Source organism: Hyperoodon ampullatus (genome assembly GCF_949752795.1).
Source record: "Hyperoodon ampullatus genome assembly, chromosome: 18".
NCBI classification, from domain to species: Eukaryota; Metazoa; Chordata; class Mammalia; order Artiodactyla; family Ziphiidae; genus Hyperoodon; species Hyperoodon ampullatus.
In genome coordinates this window covers 2,455,214-2,480,605 of record NC_136931.1, presented here as the reverse complement: position 1 = coordinate 2,480,605, position 25,392 = coordinate 2,455,214, and the positions used below count along the sequence as shown (strand labels likewise).

General features: G+C 53.1%; 1 protein-coding gene across 4 annotated transcripts in view; it reads right to left on the bottom strand.

The window, feature by feature from the left end:
* Window positions 1-766: 766 nt before the first annotated feature.
* FBXO31 (F-box protein 31) overlaps window positions 767-25,392 on the bottom strand; it is a gene marked incomplete at both ends in the record, with an annotated part of 36,964 nt that continues 12,338 nt past the window's right edge. For 2 of the 4 annotated variants that reach the window (XM_079724272.1, XM_079724274.1), the window contains 7 exons: window positions 767-989; window positions 2,941-3,296; window positions 4,381-4,534; window positions 5,125-5,234; window positions 12,481-12,555; window positions 13,175-13,342; window positions 15,922-15,998. In XM_079724272.1, the coding sequence (XP_079580398.1) occupies window positions 767-989; window positions 2,941-3,296; window positions 4,381-4,534; window positions 5,125-5,234; window positions 12,481-12,555; window positions 13,175-13,342; window positions 15,922-15,998 (1,163 nt within the window). Of the gene's footprint in view, window positions 990-2,940; window positions 3,297-4,380; window positions 4,535-5,124; window positions 5,235-12,480; window positions 12,556-13,174; window positions 13,343-15,921; window positions 15,999-23,647; window positions 23,735-25,392 lie in introns of all 4 variants that reach the window. The other 2 variants (XM_079724271.1, XM_079724273.1) reach the window with 2 other exon arrangements.

Below are 25,392 nucleotides of genomic sequence, written 5' to 3'. Positions count from 1 at the left end.
CTGCAGCTCAAGGTCTGACACCAGTGGGTGTGGGGCAGGGCGTGAACTAAGTGAATGCCTGTCTGAACAGCTGCAGTGAAGGTCTAGGTTCTAAAGCCTGAGAGAGGCCGGGCAGGCACACGGCACCGCAGGGACCAGGGTCGGGTGGTGCTTGCAGGGCATCCGAGCTGCTGGAGGGCCTGCAGTGGCGTTCCCTAGTGACCCGTATCATTGGCCCATTTCACTGATTTGGAAACTGAGATCAGGGTGATATGCCTTTGTCCAAAATCCAAGCAAGTCGGTAGAGAAGTGGGTCCCAAGCCCGACTTCCTGGAGCTCTTATTCCACACACAGTGCCCCCACCTGCCCAGGCTGTGTCGAAGTCACCAAGGCCCTCTGGCTCACTTCCTGCAGAGGGGACGGTGGAGCCCGCACACCTCACCCATGACCCCTTCCATCGGCTGGAGGCAACAGACTCTGTTGCATTGTGAACCTCCCTGGAGGAGGATTTTGTTTTCCCTAGAAAATGGCCAATTTCTCCGGTTCAGTCACCTACATGCCCTGCAGCCCGTCCTCTAGGTCGGTTTGTTCTGGTTCTGTTGTTTGTTTCAGACATGCTCAGCTTTCCCATTGCTACTGGCAGATATGTGGGCATCCATGGAAAGCAGCTGGGGAGGCCGCGCTGAGGCTCCTATGAGGAGGTGGGTGTTCCGGTCAGAGGCCGCGTCTCCTGAGCGCACACTGCTGCCCTCCCAGCCCGGGCCGCCCGCCACGGGGGAGCGGGCCATCAGGAGGCGAGGGACTGGATGTTCTTGAGCATTTCCTCGAAGGCCTGTGGCGACGGGGCGTCCGCGTTCCGGAAGGCGGCCTGGACCCTGCTGTACAGGCTGAAGGACTTCAGCTCCAGCCAGATGAACCCAAAGCGATCCTCGTCGAACAGGACGAAGACCCCAGGGGTGCGCTCAGGGCTGGTGAAGCCGTGGCCGGCGATGAGGCCCGTGCCGTAGAAACTGAACAAGGACAAGAGGGAAAGCACGGGGAGAGGGGATGAGCGGGGCCTCGAAGACGCGTGCTGTCCCAAGCCCATCACCTGTGGTCCTGGACGTTCTGGAACATTCTCCATTCCACCTCCAGGCCACTTCCACCATCTGCCGGCAGCTCTGCACAGAGGTGGGGCCCTGTGCCTTCGGGGAGCCCGGCGTTCACCCCACACGGTCGGGCTCACCCCGCCAACCACTGCTCTCTCTCTACCAGCTCACCCAAAGGACGAGGGTCCCAGGCAGCCCCACCTCGTATCTCTATCCCAAAGTACACGTCTTTATGGTGCAGACCCAGGTAACAGAAATCTCAATCCCTGGGACAGTTAGGTCCACGTATGAACAACTCAAATGTAATCAATAATGATTTATTGGCATGCAACTGACATTAACCAGAAGCAGAACTTTCAAATACCCATTACAGCCAAGTTTTGAGACTCAGGCTGTAATATGTTTATTTCTTTCCTGCAAAGAACAGGTGACGAGGAGTTAGGGGCTGGCCTGAACCTCCCAATGCGTGGAATGGTGACTGGGATGCCCACCTCCGCCCACCATGCTGAGGCTCTGCCTGGCGGGAGGGGGACAGTAGCCCTGCGCCTGAGGGCCCGTGGCTCAGAGAGTTTCGGGGGGTTGGGGCACCAAGCTTAGATACACACAGACGTGTGTTGCACAGGCACTGTGGCAGTGCCAGAGAACGGATGAGCCCCTCCTGGCCGAGCCCCTGATGTTTAGCACCGGGTGGAGGACCATCCCATGACACAGCCGGGGGCTGGGCCAGAGCTCCCAGGCCGGCGCTGCCAGAGGGCTCTGAGCTGGCCCTGAGATGCTGCAAGTTGTCAAGTTTCCCAGGGATGACAAAGCCTTTTCCTTTATGACCTTTCAAAAATTCACACATTCACTATGTGTACATCTCCCTCCAGAAAAACCCAAATTCAGCCTCTTTTATCACAACAGTATTAACATGAAGAAAATGTAATTAATTTTTTCCATCAAGTCCACTCAGACGCCTAAATTCCCTTTGGGGAGCTCGGCGTGCACCCGCCTACATGTGAAAAGCCAAGGAGACCACTGCGGGCACACGAGAGGCAGCAGATGGCCCAGAGGTAAAGAAAGAAACCTTCACACGTAACGTGACAAAGGCAGAGACACGTCGGCTGTAATAATCTGCCAGGAGACTGACAGGTTCCTCCCTCAATGAACCCCGAGGTGACTGTCCATGAGAACGCTCTATGGCAATGGAATGTTCTAGACCTGCACTGTCCAACACACGAGTGACCACTGAGCACTTGAAATGTGACCAGTGTGCCTGAGGACCTGAATTTTTCATTTTATTCTCTGTAATTAAACTAAACAGCCCTGGAGTGCAGGGGACCAGGGCAGGGCGTGCATCTCTAAGACAGGACCGTGCAAACAGCACGCCAAGGGAGGGGCTGGCAGCAGCGGGCAGGCTCTGTCCCAGACCGGGGCCCACGGCCTCTGTGGGGAGGCTGTTAGAGCCAGGGAGAAACCACACGAAGCAATGAGGAGGCGGGGAGACCCCAGGATAGGCCTTCCCTGCAAGGCCATCCAGGACGCTGCGAGCAGGCTTTCCAGGGGAGGTGCGGGGAGGGACGCCACGGCCTGCTTTCAGCGCTGCCCGACGTCTCACCTGTCTGCCTGTCTACCTTTGACCTTAGTGGCTGTGCGGGGAGAGGCATTGGGGAGGAGGCCCACTGCCTGGCAGCTGAGGCCCCCAGAGGGGTGAGGGGACAGGAGCCTCACAGTCTGCTCGGCCCGGGATGGGACCCGGCCCAAGTAGGCAGAGCTTCCCCACCGGTGCAGGGCCCCCAACGCGGGGTCGGCCCCACCCCAGGCCACCTCCCTGCTGGCCGGGCAGAGCCCCCCTCCGGGAAGCCCCGTCTTGCCCGCCCCGCGGCATCCTTACCACATCCTGCAGGTCCGGGGATAGTCCTCGTTCCTCGAGCTCACGCCCACCGGCAGCACAAACGGCTGCCCCTGCCCCGACTGGGCGGGCGGCTCAGCCGCGGCCTGGGCCCCTCCATCCCCGGGCCCCTCGGCCTGCTCGGCGGGCGGCTCCGCGCAGGACGGGGGGCTCTGCCGGCCGAGGCCCACGGCGTCCCCGCCTTCCTGCGGCTGCTCCTGGCGCAGCTGCTCGCGCACCTCCAGGACGACGCGCGAGAGCTCGTTAAAGTCGCGGAGGCGCTCAAGGTCGGGCAGATGGATGCGGCGCCTGAGGTCGATCTCTACCGTCTGCTGCCCGGCAGGGATGTTGGGGTCACCCTGTGGAGCCAGCGGGCGGCGGTCAGCAGGCTCAGAGACCGCGGCCTCCAGCCCCGGTCACACCTCCGGCCGAGGGCGCTCGCTCAGCCTTCCTACTGATTGGGTGGAGACCCCTTACAAGTCAGAAGATCCTAGAAGCCCTTAAAAAGCAGCACCCGGCGCAGGCAGCCTTCTGTGAAGGACCTCTGAGGACAGGGAACAGCAGCACCCACGAGTGACCCTGGGAGGGCCCGCAGGCACATCTGCACCCAAAGACCTCAGGTGGGAGCCAGCCTGCGTGACAGCTGAAGAGATGCGCGGCCTAGAGAGGTCCACGGACCCTCCCCGGTCAGATGGGGGCAGGCCGGAAACACCAGCCCAGACTGTCTGCCTGGAACACGAAAGCTCCCCAGCATGGACCCGGGAGAACGCCCAGGCCCCACGGCCTGGTCCCAGGCCCTCGTCCACAGGGAGCCCGGCCGACGGAGCTGCGAGCAGTGCCCTGTGAGGACCAGGAAGAGGCCTGCTCTGCGCCTCCACAGAGACTCCCCCAACACCTGCACAGCGACAGGGAAGCACGTGAATAGCAGCCCCTAGAGCGGGTGACAGAGGGCCTGTCATCGAGAACCCCACTCAGCTCAGAAATCCTCCCAGTGCGTTCCCCAGCTGCTGAGGCCAGGACGGGCCACGGGGGCCGGAGTGCTAATGCAGAGGGTGTCCACCATGGCCACACCTCAGGGTCACCCAGGGAGCTCCTGGAGCCCCTCACCTGGCCCACCCCCATTAAATCAGAATCTCTGGGATGGGGCCCCATCATCAGTGTCTCCTCCACCTCCCCAGGGATCCAGGGTGTGGCCAGGGCTGAGAGCCGTGTGGTAAGGCTGCCTTGGAAACGTTCAGAATCGCCGGGGGATCTTGTGGAAGGCGGGCCCTGGATCAGCAGGTCTGGGTGGGGCCTGCGTTCCCAGCAAGCTCCCCGGGAAAGCGGTGCCACGGTCCGGGGCCCACACTGAGCAGCCAGGGTGCGGCCTGAGTCACACTACGCCACGCCGATGTGATGGAGTCCACATGGTGCTGGGCCTGCCAGGGCAGCCCCTGGACTCACCGTGATCTTCGTGCCCCTGGCGTGCTTCCCGTGGAAGCTGAGCATGACGATCTCCAGGCCGTGGCTGCCGTAGGTGCCCTTGAAGAGGCCAGGCCTGATCAGGTCGTCCGGGTGGCTGGGCGGGAGGTAGATGCGGCGGTAGGTCAGGCAGTTGCTGCAGGGGGAGCAGGCAGCATGAGAGCTCGGCCACAGAGCCGCACGGGAGCAGGGGCAGGAGTACAGAGCTCATGCACCTCCGGCCATGCTGCACAGGGCGGGCTGGGCAGGGTGGCCCAGGGCAGCCAGGGTTAGCTCCCCACTAGGGGCACCCCTCGTTCCTGAGCTACGCTCCCCCCAACGCACATGTGCACAGCACACCTCACACCTTCTCCATCACCCTGGGGCAGGGACCCCTGAGACTGCCAAGGGGCTAAACAGGGGCCATGGGACAGGGTCCGGGGGCAGAGGGCACAGCAGCAGGGAGGCTAAGAGGCCCCCCAGGTGGACGTGGGAGAGCAACTATGAGGCTCTAACACACAGGCCAGGCCCGTGACAGCACACGCTGGTGGGTGATGATAGTCCAACAGACAGAAAACAGACACCGGGGTGGGCCAGGAGGCAGGGAGTGTGCTCATAGTACCCTGAGAAAAGGACCATGTTCACAGTATGCAGAGAGAGGGACTGTGCACACAGCACCCACCAGGAGACTGTGTTCACAGTACCTGAGACAAAGGCTGCTCACACCCAGCGAGGGGCCGCACTTACTCGTACTGACTGGTGTAGATGAACTTCATCAGGATGAGCTCCTGCATGTGCTCGTGGAAAATGTCCTCCAGCGTCCGCCCCCATTCTTCCCTCAGCCACGTGCGGAATTCCTTCGAGAGAACACAGGTCACAAAAACCGCCACAACGCTAGGGCTCGGAGAGGCTGTGATGCTGAGAGCATGGGATGAAGACAGAGGCTGGGCAGGAGGGAGGGGAGCTGCTGTGTGTTTGGTCTCCCAGCTCCTGGCCTCCCTTCCTGTTGAGGCGTGGTGCCAGGGGCTCTGGTCCCCGCTTTCCCCGACTTCAACAGGAAGGAAGCGCGGGGACCGTGGGGGTCCTTCGGGGAGGATGGGGCCGCAGCCCGTGTCGAGAGCACCTAGGAGGCAGCTGTGCAAGCCTCACTTCTGTGCCACCCACACAGGTGGCATCTACACTGAGCCTGGTTCTCAGGTTTCTGGGGGAGTGGGCACAGCAGACCCCCGTGCCGGCCGAGTCAGCAGAACTGCTTTCTGCAGCCACCAATGAGGAACAGGATAGGGACAGGCGGGGCGGAGAGTGTGGGCGGATTTTCCTTTTTAAAATGCTCCTTCACTGGGATTGACATATACACACTACTATATATAAAACAGATAACTAATAAGGACCTACTTGTATAGCACAGGGAACTCTACTCAGTACTCTGTAATGACTTATATGGGAAAAAAATTTTTTAAAGTGTGGATATATGCATATGTATAACTGATTCGCTTTGTACAGCAGGAAATAACACCACATTGTAAATCAACTATACTTCAATAAAAAATTTTTTTTTTTTTTTTTTTTTTTTTGTGGTATGCGGGCCTCTCACTGCTGTGGCCTCTCCCGTTGCGGAGCACAGGCTCCGGACGCGCAGGCCCAGCAGCCATGGCCCACGGGCCCAGCCGCTCCGCGGCATATGGGATCCTCCCAGACCGGGGCACGAACCCGTATCCCCTGCATCGGCAGGCGGACTCCCAACCACTGCGCCACCAGGGAGGCCCAAAAATTTTTTAATAAAATAAAATGTGCCTTCACAGTTATTAAGTATATTTGTAAAAAGAAAACTTTCATAAACACCTCATCCGCAAAGCCCAATAATTCATTATGGAATCGAACAATGAAGGATCGTTAGTGCTTAACAGTTTCATTCTGTACACTTAACATAACTAATCCACAGCTCTGAGATCCTGACTCAACACAGCATTTCTAATGAATATTTAGAATTAGCTTTACAAACAGAAGCAAAAGCAATTTACAAAAAAAAAGCTACAATCTGTCAATTGCTTTAATATGTTACTGCCCAAACCCTGGCAAAGAAGAGAAATTACTAGTGACTGAAATAAACAACTATTAGAACTACAAAGTCAACATATAAAATTAACTGAATTTTTGTATACTAGCAGCACAAAACGGGAAAGTAAAAAAAAAACTTTAAAATCCTACTTACAACAGCCTCAAAAGACATAGGATTTAGGAATAAACATTACAAAACATGTGTGATACCTCTACTCCGAAAACCACTAGATGCTGCTGAAAGGCGGGGGAAGAGGCCTACAGAGCACAGGCACCTGCGAACCGGGAGACTTGGTATTAGGTCAGCAACTGTCTCCAAACTGATCTACAGACTCAACATCAGGCCAATCGTAATCCCACCATGCTTTCTGTAGAAACTGACAAGCTGATTCTGGAATTTGTTTGGAACATCCAGAACAATCTTGCAAAAGAACAAGGTTGGAGGATGTACACTAGCGTGCACTGTGACCCACTACAAGACGACAGTAACCAAGATGGTACCTGAGCAAGAGGGCAGAGCTAAAGACAGAACCTGGAGGGAGTTCCCTGGTGGCCTAGTGGTTACGATTCCGGGCTTTTGCTGCCATGGCCTGGGTTCGATCCCTGGTCGGGGAACTGAGATGCCGCAAGCCGTGTGGCCAAAAAAAAAAAAGAGAGAAAGAGAGAGAGAGAGAGCCTGGAAACACCCACGTGTGTCTCAGGAGTGGACTTTCGATCACAGTGTCCAAGCCACCCCCCAGGGAAAGAAAGTCTTTTACACAAATGGTGCTCGAACAACTGCACAACCACAGGGAGCAAAGGAGCCCCGATCCCCACCTCACACCACACACAGGAACCATTCAAGATGGGTCACAGACCAAAAAGTAAAGTAAAGCTACCAAACTTCTAAAAGGAAGAGAGAGAGAGAGAGAGAGAGAGAGAGAGAGAGAGAGAGAGAGAGAGAGAGGCACTCTCTTTGCAACTGGAGGGTAAGCAAAGTTTTTTAAGACAGAAAACAACCACTAAGGAAAAACCTTGACAAATTAGACTTCACCCAAACCAAAATCTTCCACTTAAGTGGCTTAACTCATGAAGGGTAGTCCCTTAAAAAAAAATCAAATAGAGAAATAACAGATAAAAATGGAAGTAAAAGAATGTAGTGATTTCAGTGTTGCCATGGTGCATAATCAGACTTGAGCTAAATACCATGAAGCTGGCCTGTGAACAATCATAATCTTATTTACTTTGCATGAGAAGGTCAGTCATTAAGAATACCAAGCAGACCCAATTACTCAGAACAAATATGCTTACTATGAAATTATCTTACCAGATATGTATCCACAAGGAAAAACACAGGGGCCTAGAACATATCAGACAAGAGTAAGTCCACTATGGACCCAGGGCTCGTCCACCATGGCCAACACAGCCCCATCACTGCTTCACTCTGCACAGCGGCCTAGGAACTGGGTGCTAACATCTTCCCTGTTCTACAGAGGTTTGGGGCTTGGAAAAGTCAACAGACCTTTCCAGAGCCACCCAGCTAGCAGGTGGCAGAATTAAACCTAACCAAAGGCCACGTGCTAACCGGTCTCATCTCTGCCAGGGCCAATGCCAAGGCTGGCAGGAACGTGGTGAGGCAGGGGGCTCACGTGCCCTGGTGGGCTGTAAATGGGGACCAGCAAACTGACAGCATGTAAAGAGAATTTGGAACATCTTCAGGGCCTTTTACCCAATTCCATTTCTGTACAATCCAAAACCACAACGTTTTTCCAGAGTTCAGGCAACGGGTCACAGTAATAATGCCCGGCATCTCTCCTGGGCGGCTCCAACCAGGCCTGGCACTAAGTCATTCACCTGCAGCATCTTACTCAACCCTCCAGAATCACTCGGCACCGCAGGTAATCTCATGGCCCCATTTTACAGACAAGGGCTGAGGCTCCCAGAGGCTAAGTCACTGAGGCACATGGTCAGGAGGGTAACAGGGGAATATCTGACCACAAACCCCAAGTCCAACTGCAGGACGGTCACACACCTACACACCTACAGTCATTACAGTGCAGCAGATGACAGATGGAACGCTGCATTAAAAATAAAGTTTGTAGGGACTTTCCTGGTGGCCCAGTGGTTAAGATTCCACACTTCCACTGCAGGGGGCATGGGTTCAATCCCTGGTCAGGGAACTAAGATCCAGCATGCTGCACAGCATAGCCAAAAAAAAAAAAAAAAAGTTTGTAAAGAATTCTAATGAGACTGGGAAATGTTTCTGGAATAACGGTTAAGCTAAAAAAAAAAAAAAAAAAGAAAAACTATCCAAATTAGATAGTTAGACTGCAATTACATCACGAAGGCTGAAGGAAACTTGAAGGGATGATGGAGGACGGGCACGGAGGCCGCTCCTCGTGGGGCTGTGTCAGCACTCTTTTCCCTCCCGATTCTGGGGATTTCGTATCTGATGATGACGAGGTATCACTTTAGGAATGTGGCGAGAAAGTACATAAGACAAAGGAAAGCAAAATAAAAGCCACTTGTGTGCAACTGAGGGGAGTCCAGCGCCAGAGCCTCTCTGCAGGGCCGAGCACACTGCAGGTAGGGCCAGGCCACACGCCCTTCCTTATCTCTGCTCCTCCTCACAGCACCCCCCCCCACCCCGATTTCCAGAAGCGTCAGCCTGTAGGGCCTGGACGGGCACGGGCAGGGAGGGAAGATGGTGGCTCAGCCACGCCATCATCCAGGAAGAAGAGCAGGCAGCGTCTGCAGCGGGAGCCAGAGAGCAGACGCACTGCTGGGGTCTGGGCGGGCGAAGGCCTGAGCTGCTCTCAGAGGCCCAGGAGATGAAGCTGCAGTTTGAGCAGCACAGGGAGGGCCCCCTGGAGGGGCACGTAGGAGCAAGAAGGACACCCCAGTCCTGAGGGGCCAGATCCTGCCGCAGGATGTGGCCTTAGAAGGTGCACAGAGCTGGCAGAAGTCCCAGAACTGGGGACTGGGACAGGGAGTGGGGTGGTTGGCAAGCCTCAGGATGCAGCTTATGCAGAGCTGGCCTTGGGTGTTGACGAAGGGATCACAGCCAGCACGGCCTGCAGGGGCTGGGGCGGGCATCTCCACATCTCTCCACAGTACCAAGGACAGCCTTCTGCCTGGAGACAGTGATAAGCAAGGCCCGTTCACCTTCCTACCCTCCTAGGCCACCAGGAGTCCTTCATTCCCTTGGGAGGCACCCTTGTGGCCCAGAATTTTAAGTGACTATCAACCATCAGAGCACAGAGCAGCCTGGAACCCGGGGCTGACTTTCACCTCTTCTTCAGAGCTGTCAGGACACACGGCAGTGCCCACCTCACAGCTCCTCCTCTCTCCCTGGAGCCTGAAGCCACGCTCTGGGTCTGAAAGACTCAGCTAGAGAGTGAAGATGTTTCAGGCTGACACAGGAATCCATGGGAGAACCCGTCCCCCAGTCCCCCAGCTCCCCCCTTGGAGGGCGAGAGGGAGGGAGACGGGAGACAACACGAGGAGCCGGCAAAGCGGCCCCGGGCAACTGAGATGGACAGACAGACTGTGCCTCAGACAGCAGGCCCCCCTGCCCCCACGACTCTAGGACGGGTCTCTCGGCACCTCAGGCAGCCCAGCCCCTGCTCTGCCTGCAGGTGTGCGGCATCTCCCCACCCCAGCCCAGCAGGAGTCCCAAGTCCACTATTAAATGATTCCGAGGCCTAGAGACAAAAGAAAGGCTCCCCAGTTCTAGAAGCCAGCGAAAGACTGCTCCTAAAGCCAAAGACGGCACAAAAAACGTTAGACCAAGCCCGTTCGTCAATGCAGAAGTCCTAAATGAAACAGGACCAAAGAGCATCCAGGAGCAGAGAGAACTATACCCCACGATCAAACAAGATCTCTTCTCACGACTTCAATGTGGTTAGAAATCTATTAACATAAGTCAGCTCATTACTAGATTAAGGGGGAAAAAATCACCTGATGGTTTCCACAGATGCTCAAAAAAACTGGTAAATTCAACATCATTTCTCAATTAAAACAAACAAAGCCCTCTTAATAAGACACGAATAAACAGCTCAATCCCTAGCATAATAATGTATATCTTGACCCGAGGCCACCTTGCTGCCTCGTGACAGGACCATGTGAACCACACCCACCACTAGACAAGGGTGTTGTCCTCACCACAAGGGGTCGAGGAAGAAGGAAATGTCATTATTTGCAGATAATCAGTATTATCCTGGAAAACTCAAGGTAATCAACTCAAAGATGCTCATAAAGGAAAGAGAAGGCAGTAAGATGGGTGGGTACAAAATTAATATGCAACAGCTTTTATATATAAAACCACCAGCTGAAAGATACGAGAGCCAAGAGTCCATTTACAACAGCAACAAAAGACCAGACACTTTACAACAAACGTGCAAGATCTACCTGAAGAAAATCAAATTCAAATGGCAGCACAGGACAAAGATGGCATTTTGAATCGTAGAGAAAATCTGGATCACTCAGCACCAGTGATGGGGTGACTGAGGGGTACCTGCACTATAGCCAAGGCAGGCTGAAGCTTACTCTACAGAATAAACCCACAGAACCAGCGATAAATGTGGGAAACAAACACATGAAAATGAAAACACGAGCTCATCTGTAAGTATAATTTCAAAGTGGGGAAAGGATTTTAAGATGACATCAAACTAAGAAGCTATTAAGGAAGGGGAACTCCCTGGCGGTCCAGTGGTTAGGACTCTGCGCTTTCACTGTCGAGAAGCCAGGTTTGATCCCTGGTCGGGGAGCTAAGATCCCGCAAGCCACACAGTGTGGCCAAAAAAAAAAAGGAAAAGACAGATACAACTGCAAATATAAAAATTAAAAACTAAATTCTACAAGTGAAAACATACCTCATATCAAACCAAAAGACGAAAGAATGAAGGAGGAAAAAATATTTGCATCTCGTATCTTGAAGGGTTCACTTCCTCACAGGATGAAAGCTCCTACAAATCAGTTAGAAACATAACACCACCAAACAGGACCAGGCAAAGGATATGAACACAGATTTCACAGAAAAGGAACCACAGGACACTAATCTTAGCCTCAGACATAAGAGAAATGCAAATTAACCACCAAAGTCAGGATTCCAACAAAGCATTTTATTCTCACCTTAACTTCTAGGTGTTTTTCTAGTTTCCACAAGGAGCATGTTATTACCTTCATAATGAGAAAAAATACCATTCCGTCTCCAAATTGGTGAGGCCACACACGGTAGCTGGCTCACAGGAACTTTCTCTGATCCCAGAGTGCATATTTCCAGAAATCCATTACATGGCCCTTTTAAGGTCTCAACAGCTGAGGAGGTTCTATTCTTGGAAAATATGTTGTTGACGTCTTTCACTTAAATGTGGACTTGGAGCAGCCACTGATGGGTATGTGGTTGTATGTGAGACTGTGAATGACGGTGTCATTAGGGAAGGAAGCACGTCATTACCATCACCTCCACATACCATGCGTTTGGGAAAACAAGGGCCTCATTTACCCTCAACAGATTCCAAGCAGCACGTGTGTACTGTCCATCTGCGCTGTCTCCCCGCAGACCCCTGGCTACCAGGGACCCAGCAGACTCAGAAACGCTCAGAGATGCACCCGACAAATAAATGCAAGCTGCAGTGAGCATCCTGTATTTAAAGGTCCAAGGTTTTCCTAAGACTGCTTCAAGATGGTGGTGTAACTAACACTCAAAGGCGATGTGAGATCATTCGTGTGGAAAGGAAATCCGAAGACACTCACGCAGGCTCACCACATGGCTGTGACCTGGGAACCTCCACCACGGGGTTCACGCCAATAAAGGCCTCTGGTCTCCCTGCAATTCACATCCAGGAAGAGACCCCACCGCCCACGGGCCTCTTGTCAAAGGGGCGACAGAGAACCAGGTAGAGAATTATTTCTACTCGGCCCGTTCATCCTGGGGGTGGTGGGGACTCAGAAGCTGGGCCCAGCACACACGCCCACAGCGCCAGCATGAGCCCGGGAGGCGGCCCTCCCTTCAAACCACCCACCCTCTCGGCTGTCCCGCAGGACAGGAGGGTCCAGCCTCACCTCCTGCCTCCCACCAGACATCCTGTGGTGGTCCGTCTGGTTGCACTTGGTGGAGAACTCGTCCTTCTTCACGATCTTGAGGGTCCACAACAAGGAGAAAGGGTAACGAGTCAGCCCCTGACCCCCACCACAGCAGGCGTGCACCAGTCCCTCCTGCACCCACGCGTCCCACTCATCTACAGGAGCCCAAGAGGCCGCCAGATCGCGGCTGGTCTAAGAAGGAAGGTTGGAACCCCCCTGAGCACACGCTTCCCTCCCAGGGGGCCAGGCGTCGCTGTCCCCCGGGGCGTCCGAGAGCAGCACAAAGGGGCTGGCGCTCTCCTACTGAGACAGAGAACAGGCTTGCTCTCGGGCTGGCCACCTGCCAGGCCCACATCCGAGAACAGAACTTCTGGTTCCAAGCTGATGCCCTTGCGAAGAGGAGAAAAAGGAACAGTGAGGAATCTCGCTCGGAAGGACAACTGGTTCTAACCAGAGGCAGAATCAGGGGAGACTCCGGCAAGTGAATCTCTGAGGAGCGACAGCGGCATAAACAGCGCACAGAAGGGCCGGGCCAGGGCCCGCTTCCCGTTCCTGCTGACCGGCATGGGCGCGGTGCACAGCTGGGAAGACCCTGGCAAACAGCTGGCAGCAGGCCCGGGAGGAAGTGAGGAGACCCAGCCCCTTACCTGCACACGCTGCCCCGCGTGCTCACCTGGACGTGGCCATTGTGGGGCCCCCTGTGGCCGTACATGCACTCCACCGTGGCCGACTTCCTCTCCATCAGGTGGATTCGGAACAAGGGCTTGAACCGCATCGGGTCGTCCACATGAGGGTCGTGGGGAGGCAGGTACATCCAGCCAATGATGAACAAGCCATCCACCTGCGCAGAGGTCCACACACGGGTGAGGGGGAGGTGGAGGCTCAGCACCCGCACCCCCCAGATCACCACGAGGACCATTCCCGTCTCCACACTCCGGTCCCGCGGGGACCTTGGGGTCCCATCTAGCGCAGCAGGACGAGCACGGCCCCGTCCACCAGTGTGTGTTAATCGAAAAGTGGTTTATGCAACATGAAACATGGTGACTAAAGTTGATAACACTGCTATACCACTGAAATCTACTCAGAAATAGAACTCAGTGCTCTCCCCACCCCTCAAAAAACATAAAAATGTGAGGTGATGGGTGCGTTAATTAACTAGACGGGAGAATCCTTCCACGGTGTGTACTTGTACATCAAATCAGATCACCACAAGGTACGTTTTATATATCTTACAGTTTTGTCAATTATACTTAAATAAAGCTGAAAAAGTAACTAAATGTTTTAATAGAAAATATAGTGGTTAGCCCCAAATCCGAGCAAACCTTTTAGAGGGAACTTCCAGCTATGAAGTGGGGGTGGGTAGGTGCCGGGAGCCCAAGCTAAAAGACATCAGAAAGAAGCAGGAATGATCCAGAAAGTGCGACACCCAATAGGGCAACTGACCAGAGGAATACGGGGGTGCTGCTTTCCACAGAACAGACTCAGGAGGCAAAACAAACCAGGCAGCACGAGGGCCTGGTTAGATCCTCACGTGAACAAGCCAGCTGTCGAAGGCAGTTCTGAGACGGTCAGGGAGCCTCAAGCGTGGACTGAGTCTCAGGTAATCCAGGAATTACTACCACTGCTGTGAGGTGTGGTCAGGACCTCACATGTGTGGGAACGTGGGAAACACCCACGTGGTTAGAGATCCACACTGAAGTACAAACATGAACTGACACGGGCCTGGGATTTGCTTTAAAATACCGAAAAGAAAAGGCAAAAGGGCAGAGACAGATACCGTGAACCTGGCGCGCTACGGCCAACCTCTGAGTCCAGGAGGTGGGCGTCTGTGGGCGTTCACCCTGCCATTCCCACTACCCTTGTATGTGTTCAAAATGGCAAATGATAGAAGTGGTGATCAGGTCAAAGGAGGGGGGGGGCAGTCTCCAGGCACATTCTCAGTGGAGGGGAGGGGGTAGCCTCTGGAGCCCACTTGGGATGCCCCAGCAGTCGCTCCTGCCTTCCTGGGGCAGCCTGGGTCCACAGCTTCCAGCTCTAGCGACAGAGGAGAGAACTTAATCGCTTACCGTCTGAGACAATAGCCAATTGGTGGTGTTCTGTCATGGGCTCTGTTTTCCCCTAATTATCCCCTGCTTTCAGAAGGCTTTTTTTTTTTTTTAACTCTATTACTCACTGCCAGTAAGACAAACAATTATCACCCTCCCCGACTAAAAGAAAGGAAAGAACCTGCCCACACTGGGAGCTGTCTGTCTTGGCCCCTGTGAGAATGTTCTAAAAGCAAGGCTTCCCCAGTGATATTAAACAGAACAAATGTAAAGCAAGTTTCTTAACAGATGTTTCCACCAAATTATAAAGAATATGAAGCAATATTTATCCCTGCCCAAATCCTACCTGGTGAGCAAAATACAGAGTAACGAAGTAACCAGTCACCCTGTGGCCTACGTGAACCAGGCTCGGGGGAGGCCACAGTGAGGCTCCCTGGGGGCCCCAAAGGCCACAGAGAGGCAGACCCGCTAGCCGTGACACGAGCTGCGGCCAGTCCCCTGGACTTGGCTTCTGGCCTGCCGAGCGCGTGTGCAGCGCCGGCCAAAGGGCACCTGGCTGTGTTTTCCCTGCATCATCAGCTGCGGCAACATCGAGGCCAGGCCCCTGCCCAGAGCTCAGCAAGTACAATGGCCCCACTCAGGTCCCAGCTTCTGTCCCAGAGGCACCACTCGTGCCTGGCAAGAGCACCGGCGAGGGCTGCATCCTGCTAGACACTGACACCAGTTAAGCCCAAGAAAAGTCAGATCTGAGTTTCTCAAATGGACCCCAAAATGAGCAGTTATTATATGCTTCTAAGCAAGTGACCAAGAAGCATATAAAAATTAAAACCAGAAGACTCTTCTCCTGGCTACGACCAAGGAGCTTGTATCAAACAGCCCCTCCTGCTGAGACCAGCTACAAAGACTGAATAAAGTAAAGTTAAAATGCTGCTTGTAGACCTCAGGGGGCAAGCCTGAAGAGAAGGGACAGACACGTGCCATGACACCAAGCCTGTGCCACTTGGTAACCAGGTGGAGCGGGCCTGGCGTGGGCTTTCTGTCTAGGGCCAGCCTCCGAGGGCCCCACACGGCCTCCTTTTCTTTTAGCCTGCAGACCCGATTTAGGGCAATGAACCAGTGCACAAACCAACACTGGAGTGTCCTGGAGGTGTGAAGGCCGATGGCCCTCAGTGTCCAAGAGGCAGGGACCGGGGAAGGCATCCCGTCATCACGAAGTTCGTGGGTGTGGCAGAAGCCAAGGGCTACTTAAAATGAATCCTGCTCGTTTAGAAAATAAAATCTGGCCCAATGAGCCTTTGTGAACGGCTGGCCTGCCCCTTGGAGGGAGAACACAGTCCCATCCGCAAGAACGCAGGCCCGACGCTCTGGGACTTACCACCACATTCAGCAGTCCTCCATACGGCCCGATATCCGGCTGCCACAGTCCCAGAATGTGTCTGTATCGGTGAAGCACTACAGGGAGAGAGGACAGGACTTCATTGCAGAGCCAGCTGATCTTCACTTTACAGTCAATAATTGGAGGAAAGGGCGTGAGAAAGAGGAGGAGGGACGTGTGAAGAAATCCCTCACGAAGGCTCATAACAGAGCCTTGCAAACAAATGTGGATTCAAGCAAATCTTACAAGTGTCTAAATCATTCTAAGAGTAAAAATGTAACAGACAACTGGGTCATTTTGAAACCCAGCCTCTGCGTATCAGCTCCAATGACAAGGAACTGCTGCCTCGAAGGACGTGCAGTGGGCGCCCTTGTGAAGCAATGAACCTCCCCTCCCATCAGTCTACACAACAGAGGAGATGTGGGATTCTTTACCAGGGGCAGAGTCCAAAACATCATGGGGCTGTAGAGTAAGATTTAATTGGGTCATCTGTCTTTCTTTTAAACACACACACACACACACACACAAACACACACCTTCCCCCTTATTTCAAAAGCAGTGCATGTATATTCATTGAAGGCAACGGGAGAAAAGGGCACCTGATGCCGACCTGAGACCCCACTGCACAGCCATGGCCAGCACAATAAGTGCCCTGAGGAAGAGTCCTTTGCTTCCATTTCCTCTGCATGTGTATTTGTTGAGTGAACAGTGAACAAGTGAAAGAATGAGCAAACTGCACAAAGAAGACAACCAGCTCATGCAGGGCCCTGCCTGCCAGCTTCAGGGTCTGGGGTCTCTCTGCAGCCAGTGTGTGGTGGTAAAGTTTATATGTCAACTGGACTTGGCCATGGGGGGACCAGACATTCTTAATCAAACATTATTCTGGTATGTCTGTGTTCCCAGATGAGAGTAACATTTAAATCTGTGGACAGAGAAAGCAGATTGCCCCCCCTAGTGTGGTGGGCCTTGTCCAATCAGTTGAAGACCTGAGTAGAAGAAGGCTGGTGCTCCCACCAGTAAAGAGACGCTCCTGCTGCCTGGCTGCAGGCTGGGATATCAGTCTTTTCTAACTTTGAAATCTAACTAAATCATGGGCTCTTCCTGAAGAGGACAAAAAGGCTAACCCTCCCACAAATACAGGGGAATTTTCTCCTGCCTGACTGCATTGAGCTGGGACATTGGTCTTTTCCAGCCTCTGGATTCGAACTGAAACATGGGCTCTTCCTGGGTCTGGAGGCTGCCAGATTTCGGACTAGAACTACACCATCAGCTCCTGTGGGTCTCCAGCCTGCTGACTGGAGATCCTGGGACTTGTCAGCCTCCATAGCTGTGTGATGTAATTCCTTATAATAATCTCTTTATATATGAAGAAATTGGTTCTGTGTCTGAAAACACTGGCTAATAGTGGGAGCCATGGACGGTCTCCAAGTGCTGGAGCTGCATCATCACAACAGACTTCAGGAAGGAAGACCAAGCAGCAGGGCCCAGAGGGACCTGAGCCCAGACAGCAGTTCTCTAGCCACCACTTGGTCTGGGGTACAGAGAAGAGGAATGTGAGGCCAGAACCATCCCAAGCCTGCAAGGCATGCAGACGGCTGGTGGGAAAATACCAACTGTTCCCCAAGGTTTCAGCCTAAAGACACACTTCTCTAAAGGAGCCTTGATGGTCTGCAGGGTGCCTGCCACTCATGCCGAGTGCAATCCTCCGAGTTGGTTTACAAGACACACATTAAAGTCAGTGGTTATTTTATGGCCATACCCTGATGGGTTTTGTATTTGTTAAACAAGCAATAATAAGCAGGGTCAGGAGCCATAAACAAATACTGAACTCAGACAGTGCAACACACACTCAGGTGTTTAGGGGTGAAATTGACTGATGGCTGCCAGTTACCTTGAAATGCATCGCAGAACAGGATGGACGGATGGACGGATGGATGGGTGTGTGGGGGTGAAGTGGAGCAGGGTGCTATGGAATCGGGTAAAGGGGTGTTCACTGCACAATTCTTTCTACTTTTCTGTGTGTTTTTAAAATTTCACGATAAAATAGTGGAGAAAAAATTAAATGGGCCCCTATAGCATGGTCTTCTCTTGTCTCCCCTCCCCTCATCTCCCAACTTGACTGCTGGCAACGTCTGGTTCTTTCCAAGATCAATCAATCTGATCTCAAAGCCCCTGGAAAGACTGTTCAAAGAATATGCCACAGACTCAGCAATTCCCAAAGGGGAGTTCCTTGTTTTGATTTAAAAGCAACATCTCTTTGAAATAAAAGTTCAGCCTCCCATGTGTGCTTAGAGCAGCAACTGTCTCTGGATTTTAAGCTCTGTGCCCATTAGAAGACTTGGGTGTGCCCCTTGCTCCCACTGACACGACGCTGGCTCGCCCAGCCTGGGCCCACCCAGGACAATCCAAGGGGAAGTCAGAGACCAACGCCATCAGGTGGACTGTGAGGCACAGGGTTTCCTAAGGCCACGCGACACCTGTGTTTTATAACGTGTTCTTTAAGAAGTCTCAGAGTTAGTCCGGCAGAAGTGACCTGAAAGACTCAGCAAGTCCAGGCAGCACTCAGACAGAAGGAGTCCACTTGAGTCACACGAAACTCTAGGTGTCAGGAGTGGGAGGGCAGCCTGTCCACACGGCGACCTTGTGTGCCCGGGGCCTGCTGGGCAGGGCAGCTCTAAGGCGTCACCACCACAGGAGGTACGGAGTACGATGAGCTCAGGCACCGGCCCCTGTGCACTCCTCTGACCCGCACCCGGACCCTGCCTAGGGCACACAAGGGGCCTGCAGGCTTAAGACAGAACCCACAGCACCTCCTGGCCCAGGCGCTGACCACACCCCAGGGCTCCTCGCCTGGAAGAAGATCCCAGCTCAACAAGCCCTCCCGATGCTGTTTCCAAACAACCACTGACCATGCAGGAGAGTAAACGGGATTAAGTCCCAGTGACACCGGCTCAGGTGCAGACGGCGGGCTTGGGACCTAAGACAGCAAGTGGACTGGGTCAGACCCTTCGGGTGCTTTCCTGTCAGAGACAGGTGTGCTCTAAGGGCCCAGCTCTCAGGAGGCCACAGAAGGCAGGCATTCGTGGGCAAGGGGACCCACACACCAGAGAAGCACACTTCAACTCCGTCAGAATAACACCAACACTCCTGCTCTCAGCCCCACGAAGCGGGACGTGGGCCTTCCAGAAGGAAAACCGGCTCAGAGCCTCTTCCAACCACTGATCCCCGAGGTCAGCACGGCTGTGTTCAGAAAACCATGCCTGGCTCTAACGCAACCCTCCTACTCACCAAAATAGGAACAATAGTCCAAGATGGCTAAGGGATGGCTCAGCTCAGGAGCTAACAGGAAAAGAGTCCTAGTCAGGGTTCTCATCTGCCAACAGGAAGGGTCACTTAACAAGCCAAGTGGGAAACTCCGATACACTGGACAACACCCAACCCAAAAGATCCAGCTCTCCTTGCACAGCATGCTCTGATGCTGAGCAGTCGCTTCCCTGCTGTCCTACCAGCAGCTGCCATTGCCCACCACACTCGGGACAGTGGCCCACCACCCAGCAAGGCCATAACATCATTCTTGAATCACCACATCTGTCGCTGCAGAACTGAGGTTTCTTGCCCAAAGGAAAATCATACATGCAACTAATGGTATCTCCTGCCACTTGCTAGGAGCTTTTGGTAATTAGAATAAAATCAGAGGAGGGAACACTTCCAAACTCATTCTATGAGGCTGGCATTACCCTGATACTAAAACCAGACACAGACAGCACAATAAAAAAAAATTACAGGCCAATATTCCTAATGAACATAGATGCAAAAATCCTCAACAAAATATCAGCAAACAAAAATGGATCATAAACCATGATCAAGTGGGATTTATCCCAGGGATGCAAGGATGGTGCAACATCTACAAATCAATCAATGTACTACACCACATTTACAAAATGAAGGCTAAAAAATCACATGATCATCTCAATATATGCAGAAAAGGCTTTTGACAAAATTCAACATCCATTTATGATAAATGGGTATGGAGAGAAGGTACCTCAACACAGTAAAGGCCATGTATGACAAACCTACAGCCAGTATCACACTCAAAATGAAAAGCTGAAATCTTTTGAAAGACAAGGATGACCACTCTCCCCACTTTCATTCAATGTAGGATTGGAAGTCCTAGCCAGAGCAATTAGTCAAGAAAAAGAAATAAAAGGTATTCAAATTGAAAAAGAAGAAGTAATACAGTCACTATTTGCAGATGACATGATACTATATATAGAAAATCCTAAGGACACCACCAAAAAGCTATTAGAGCTAATAAGAGAATTCAGTAACACTGCAAGATACAAAATCAATACACAGAACAAAATCAGGGGAAACATTCCATAGACACGTAATCAGCAGGGGGTCTCTCCTCTCTCAGACGTACATACTGTTGGTGACCCACTGCCCTTTCCAGGAGCACCCTTCTGTTTTATTCTTACCAATGGTCTCCTTCCTTCCTCAGTAACCATCCTGCAATGTGTTCTTGGCTCCACTTGGCAGACTGGACTTTGGAGGGGCCTTCCCCTCCAAAGACTCTACCCTGTGTTATCTGCACCTGAGGATTAAAAGTGGTCTCCTCACCAGTGGAGGGGGTGGGTTTCCACCAAATTCCTCGTATCTACTCGAGCAATCTGAAGCACTGCCCAGATGCTGGGTGTGAACCTCAAACCCCAGAGCCCTACAGGTACATGACGTTATTTTTAAGTTCAAAGTGCACTCGGACAGTCACCATCGATTAGCACACACAGACACGTGTTAGACCCGTCGTAAAGGCAATATATCCCCTAGGACACTCCGGACACCCTACAGACATGGATTATCAAGACCATCAGGAAGCTACATACACACATCAAGAGCAGCTGATCTGGGCCACAAGGCTGTGGGGAGACATCATCTCTTGGGTCCAAGGGAACGTGGCCCAGAGGACTTCAGGGGACCAGGGGACACGAGGCCCCACGGCTCTAGGAAGAGCACAAGTGGATGAGGAACAGCCCCAGGGCCTCGTTCCTTACAAGCCGGTCATCACAGCACACGTCTCTGGAGCTTTGGTGAGTGTCAGAGGATGAATTCCAAGCTGCCCTCGGTTAGGACACACTAGGACACTGGAACACAGAACACCTGGGCGTACAGAGGTTTCAAATTCAGTTGAAACTGGTTTTTTGTTCATGCATGTAAGTTTTTCACTGATGTTTTAGGAGACCATCCAGGTAACAGACCAGTCCACAGAGAAAGGCAACCAATGCTGACAACTGGTTATTTTCATTATGTTTTCTAGATCTTTCAAGTTTTCTACTGTATTTTTATAACTATACTCACACCTCAATGGGACAGTAGTCCCCAATTAAAACAAGTCTGCAATACAGCTACAAGCAACTGGGGGGCATCTCGGTATGTGGCTCTAGTCCAGACACTCTGGACGTGGTCTCCTAGAAGCATGGTAGAAAGTCTGGGCGTAGAACTTGTCCGCATCAGCTGCAGGAGTTTCTGCCCACTTCTTGGGGGCAAAAAGAACACCCCCCAAAACAACTCTAGGCGCTTCCTAGGTCCCAGCCACCCCCAGAGGTAGGTCAGAATTCCACACTAGCCCTACGGTATTAAGTTCCAGATAGGCTGTTGTTCCAGAAGAAGCCTGTGACAGCGGTGTGACATAATGGACCTCTAAGTGCTTGTCTGCTTGTATCGAAAACCCCCCGGCACCCAGTTCCCATCAGCACAGCCAGTGTCATTGATCCGCTGTTCTCATCAATACCCACTACGTCACCATCTCTCCTGTGGGGCTGCAGAAGGCTCCGGGATTCACTGACTGCTAAGCAGGGAGAGCAGCGCAGTCCGTGACAAAATGTTCTAGAGAGCCTACTGCCGAGATGGCAGGGAAAAGAACAGAACTCGTGTCCTCATAGCCAGCCGGCCCAGCCCCAAACCTGTGGTGATGGCTCCCACACCCATCCCCCCGGGGCCTGGGTGACACACAAGGTGGGTTTGTTAGCCCAGACACCACCCCAAAGCATGCTGCCCACACCCGGGCAGCCCTGTCCGGACCCCAGGATAACCCCCTGAGTAAAACGGGGCCAGCCAGCACATGGCAGCTAGGTGGCTGGAGTCTGATGGGGGTTAGGAGAAAATCCACAAACGACTCTATTCCCTCTACTCTGAGTAGGTTTTGTTAGAAACTGGGCACTTCTTTTTTTTTTTAAACATCTTTTTTGATGTGGACCAGTTTTAAAGTCTTTATTGACTTTCTTACAATATTGCTTCCGCTTTATGTTTCGGTTTTTTTGGCCGCTAGGCATGTGGGATCTTAGCTCCCTGACCAGGGATTGAACCCAAGCCCCCGCATTGGAAGGCGAAGTCTTAACCGCTGGACCACCAGGGAAGTCCCGAAACCGTGCACCTCTAAGACCCAGCAGTGGATCTGCTCCACGGTGGCAATGCTGACATGAGGAGCACTCAGAGGGGTGGAGTAAAGAGCAGAAGGGGTGTCCCTGTGCTTCTCGAAATGTAAAAACAGCTTTCAGGACTTCCCTGGTGGCTCAGTGGTTAAGAATCCACCTGCCAACGCAGGGGACACAGGTTTGATCCCTGGTGCGGGAAGATCCCACATGCCGCAGAGCAACTAAGCCCACGAGCCACAACAACTGAAGCCTGTGCACCCTAGAGCCCGCAGGCTGCAACTACTGAGCCCACGTGCCGCAACTACTGAAGCTGCACACCTAGAGCCCGTGTTCCACAACAAGAGAAGCCACCGCGATGAGAAGCCCGCGCACCGCAATGAAGAGCAGCGCCCGCTTGCTGCAACTAGAGAAAGCCCGTGCGCAGCAACGAAGACCCAACGCAGCCAAAAATAAGTAAATAAAATTAATAACTTAAAGGAAAAAAAAACAGCTTTCAGTGCATCTCGGCTCAACCCGACAAAAGGCAGGGACAGCGGGCTTCCCTGGTGGCGCAGTGGATGAGAGTCCGCCTGCCGATGTAGGGGACGTGGGTTCGTGTCCCGGTCCGGGAAGATCCCATGTGCCACGGAGCAGCTGGGCCCGTGAGCCATGGCCGCTGAGCCTGCACATCCAGAGCCTGTGCTCCGCAATGGGAGAGGCCACAGCAGTGAGGGGCCCGCGTACCGCAAAAAAAAAAAAAAAAAAAAGGCAGGGACAGCATTCATCACCTATGGAACATGGCTTAGAAAATTTCCAGAGCTCAAGTAATGCCAATCAAAGGAGGAATTAGGACCTAAATAATCAACTGTTTCTACACACTTCTGTTGTGTGTGTGTATGTAAACTTTTTGAATTGACAAATGCTGTGAAAACGTGATTGACTAATAAAGCCTAGATGTGAATGCTTACATTCCATTCTGGAATAGAAAGGTTTTGAGGCTTCTACTCTGCCTCAAGAAGCGATAAATGCTAAAATGCACAGCAACATGGTGATCCTGCTTGGTACAACCCCAAAACCCAAAGCTGCCGCGGACACCCAGCCCGTCTGTGCAGCTGCCCTGGAGTCGCCGCTCGAGAGTGACCCTGGTTGTGCCAAGCCACGGAGGATGCTGCAGCAAAGTGAAAACCAGCAAAAGCCAAGGAGGTCAGCTCGCTCTCGGGACCAAAGCTGTCTCGTGCTGTCAGTGAGAGGCCCTATCCATGCAGCTTCTCGGTCTTGCTCGCCCACAAAAGCGGAAGCCAGCAGGAGATACGTACGGCAGGTGTAAACATCTCTGTATTCCATGTGCTCGTAATCGGGAAGAATTTTCATGAAACGGCCCGACTTCACACGAGGGTTTATACCTGAACAGACACAGCAGGGAAAGGGCTGAAGACGGTTCTGCCTCCTCGACTGTAGAAACCATTTTCACAGGACCCAACACCTGTCCCTCACCGACATCACACACTTCCCTACATCCTCGACCCCCAGAACCTTGGGAGGCAAGCGGTTGCCAAGGAGGCAGGCCTGGACAGAAGGAATTGTGGTGACAGGTGTCCCTGTCAGTCAGTGATCCACACCAGGAACTCATGATGGCAGGCCCGCTCAGGACCCCCTCCGGGCTCTCTCCCCATCACCCACCACTATCAGCGGGGCTCACCGAGGTGGGAGGGCAGAGGTCGCAGCTCACAGATATTTGGGGTGACTGTATAGGGAACCCTGTGCCCCAACCAGGATCCCCAGCTTGCCCGCTGCACACCTGGCACTGTCCTTCACCTTCTGCACGTGTGTATCTTGTTTTTGACAAAGGACGGTATTTGCCAGCCTCCTAACTCCATCAGACCCCTTCACCCCTGGATTGAGGTAGCTGACTCTACCATCTAAGTAGGAACTAGGGGTGACTGTCTTCTACCACCTATTCCAGAAGCTAAGTGATTTTCTCCTGGATAACGCCTTCAAAGCAAATTCACAAAAACACAGTTCCTGCACTGTGAAAATGAAAACTGAAGCTCGCTTTGGCCGGGGCAGATCAAACGCTCTGGGGCGCTGGTAACAGATAATATGAATCAGTCTCTGGATTTGGCAACCATGTTCAAGGGGTTGAAAACCAGCAGTCAAAGAAGTCTCCAGACGTCCTCCTTTGCCTGTGACCTCATCGTGGCCCTTGTCCCCTCTCCCTGGCCCACCTGGACCTCCCCGTCTCCTACTCACCGGCCCATCCATCTGTGTCCAGACGTCCCCTCCACAGGACAGATGCCCCCAAGGCCCGGGCAACCCCTCTGCCCACAGCTGAGATGAGCTCTGTGGGGGCCTTCATTCTCACACGTGTTCTCCTCTGGGTGCTTCAGCCCCCAACACCTAGCAGGTATGAGCACCTGCCTCCCTCCAGGAGTATTTTGAGGGCTTACAACTCTTAGACAGAACTCAAGTTGCTTTGAGATGATATCATCAAATGGCCTAACAAACTCAAAAAGCAGTGAGATGATAAGGACTTCTCATATTAGATCCTCATGGAAACAGCTGACCGTCCCAAAAGCCAGGAACCTCTCGCTTCTGTGCGCTCACAGGGACTCCTGTGGGGAGTGTGCCTCTGACTTGGACACGACACCCATAGCGAGGGCGGCCTCCTGGATTCTCTGCTCTGGGAGACTTAAGGCACGGACACTGGGAGGCAACACTGGAGCCGAAAGTGGAGCGGGGCCCTGGGGGCACCCCCAGAATGGAGGGCGGGAGGGGAGGGAAGGGGACACAACCACCTTTCCACCCCTGGAACTCCAGGCTTTGCAGGGTTCAAAGTGGCACTGTTCTCACCACTGAGACCACAAGACAGGAAGGAGTTACATTTTCACAAGACGTGACCACTCGGGACCCAAGACCCACTTCCCCTGGAGACACGCATTCTCTTGGGTGGGTGGGACATGAAGCAGAGGCCAGAGAAGGAACCAAAGTGCAAAGCTGCACAGGGAAGGAGGCGCGGGAGGCCTTGCGCAGACCAGCCCTGCCCTGGGCTTCAGGACCAAGG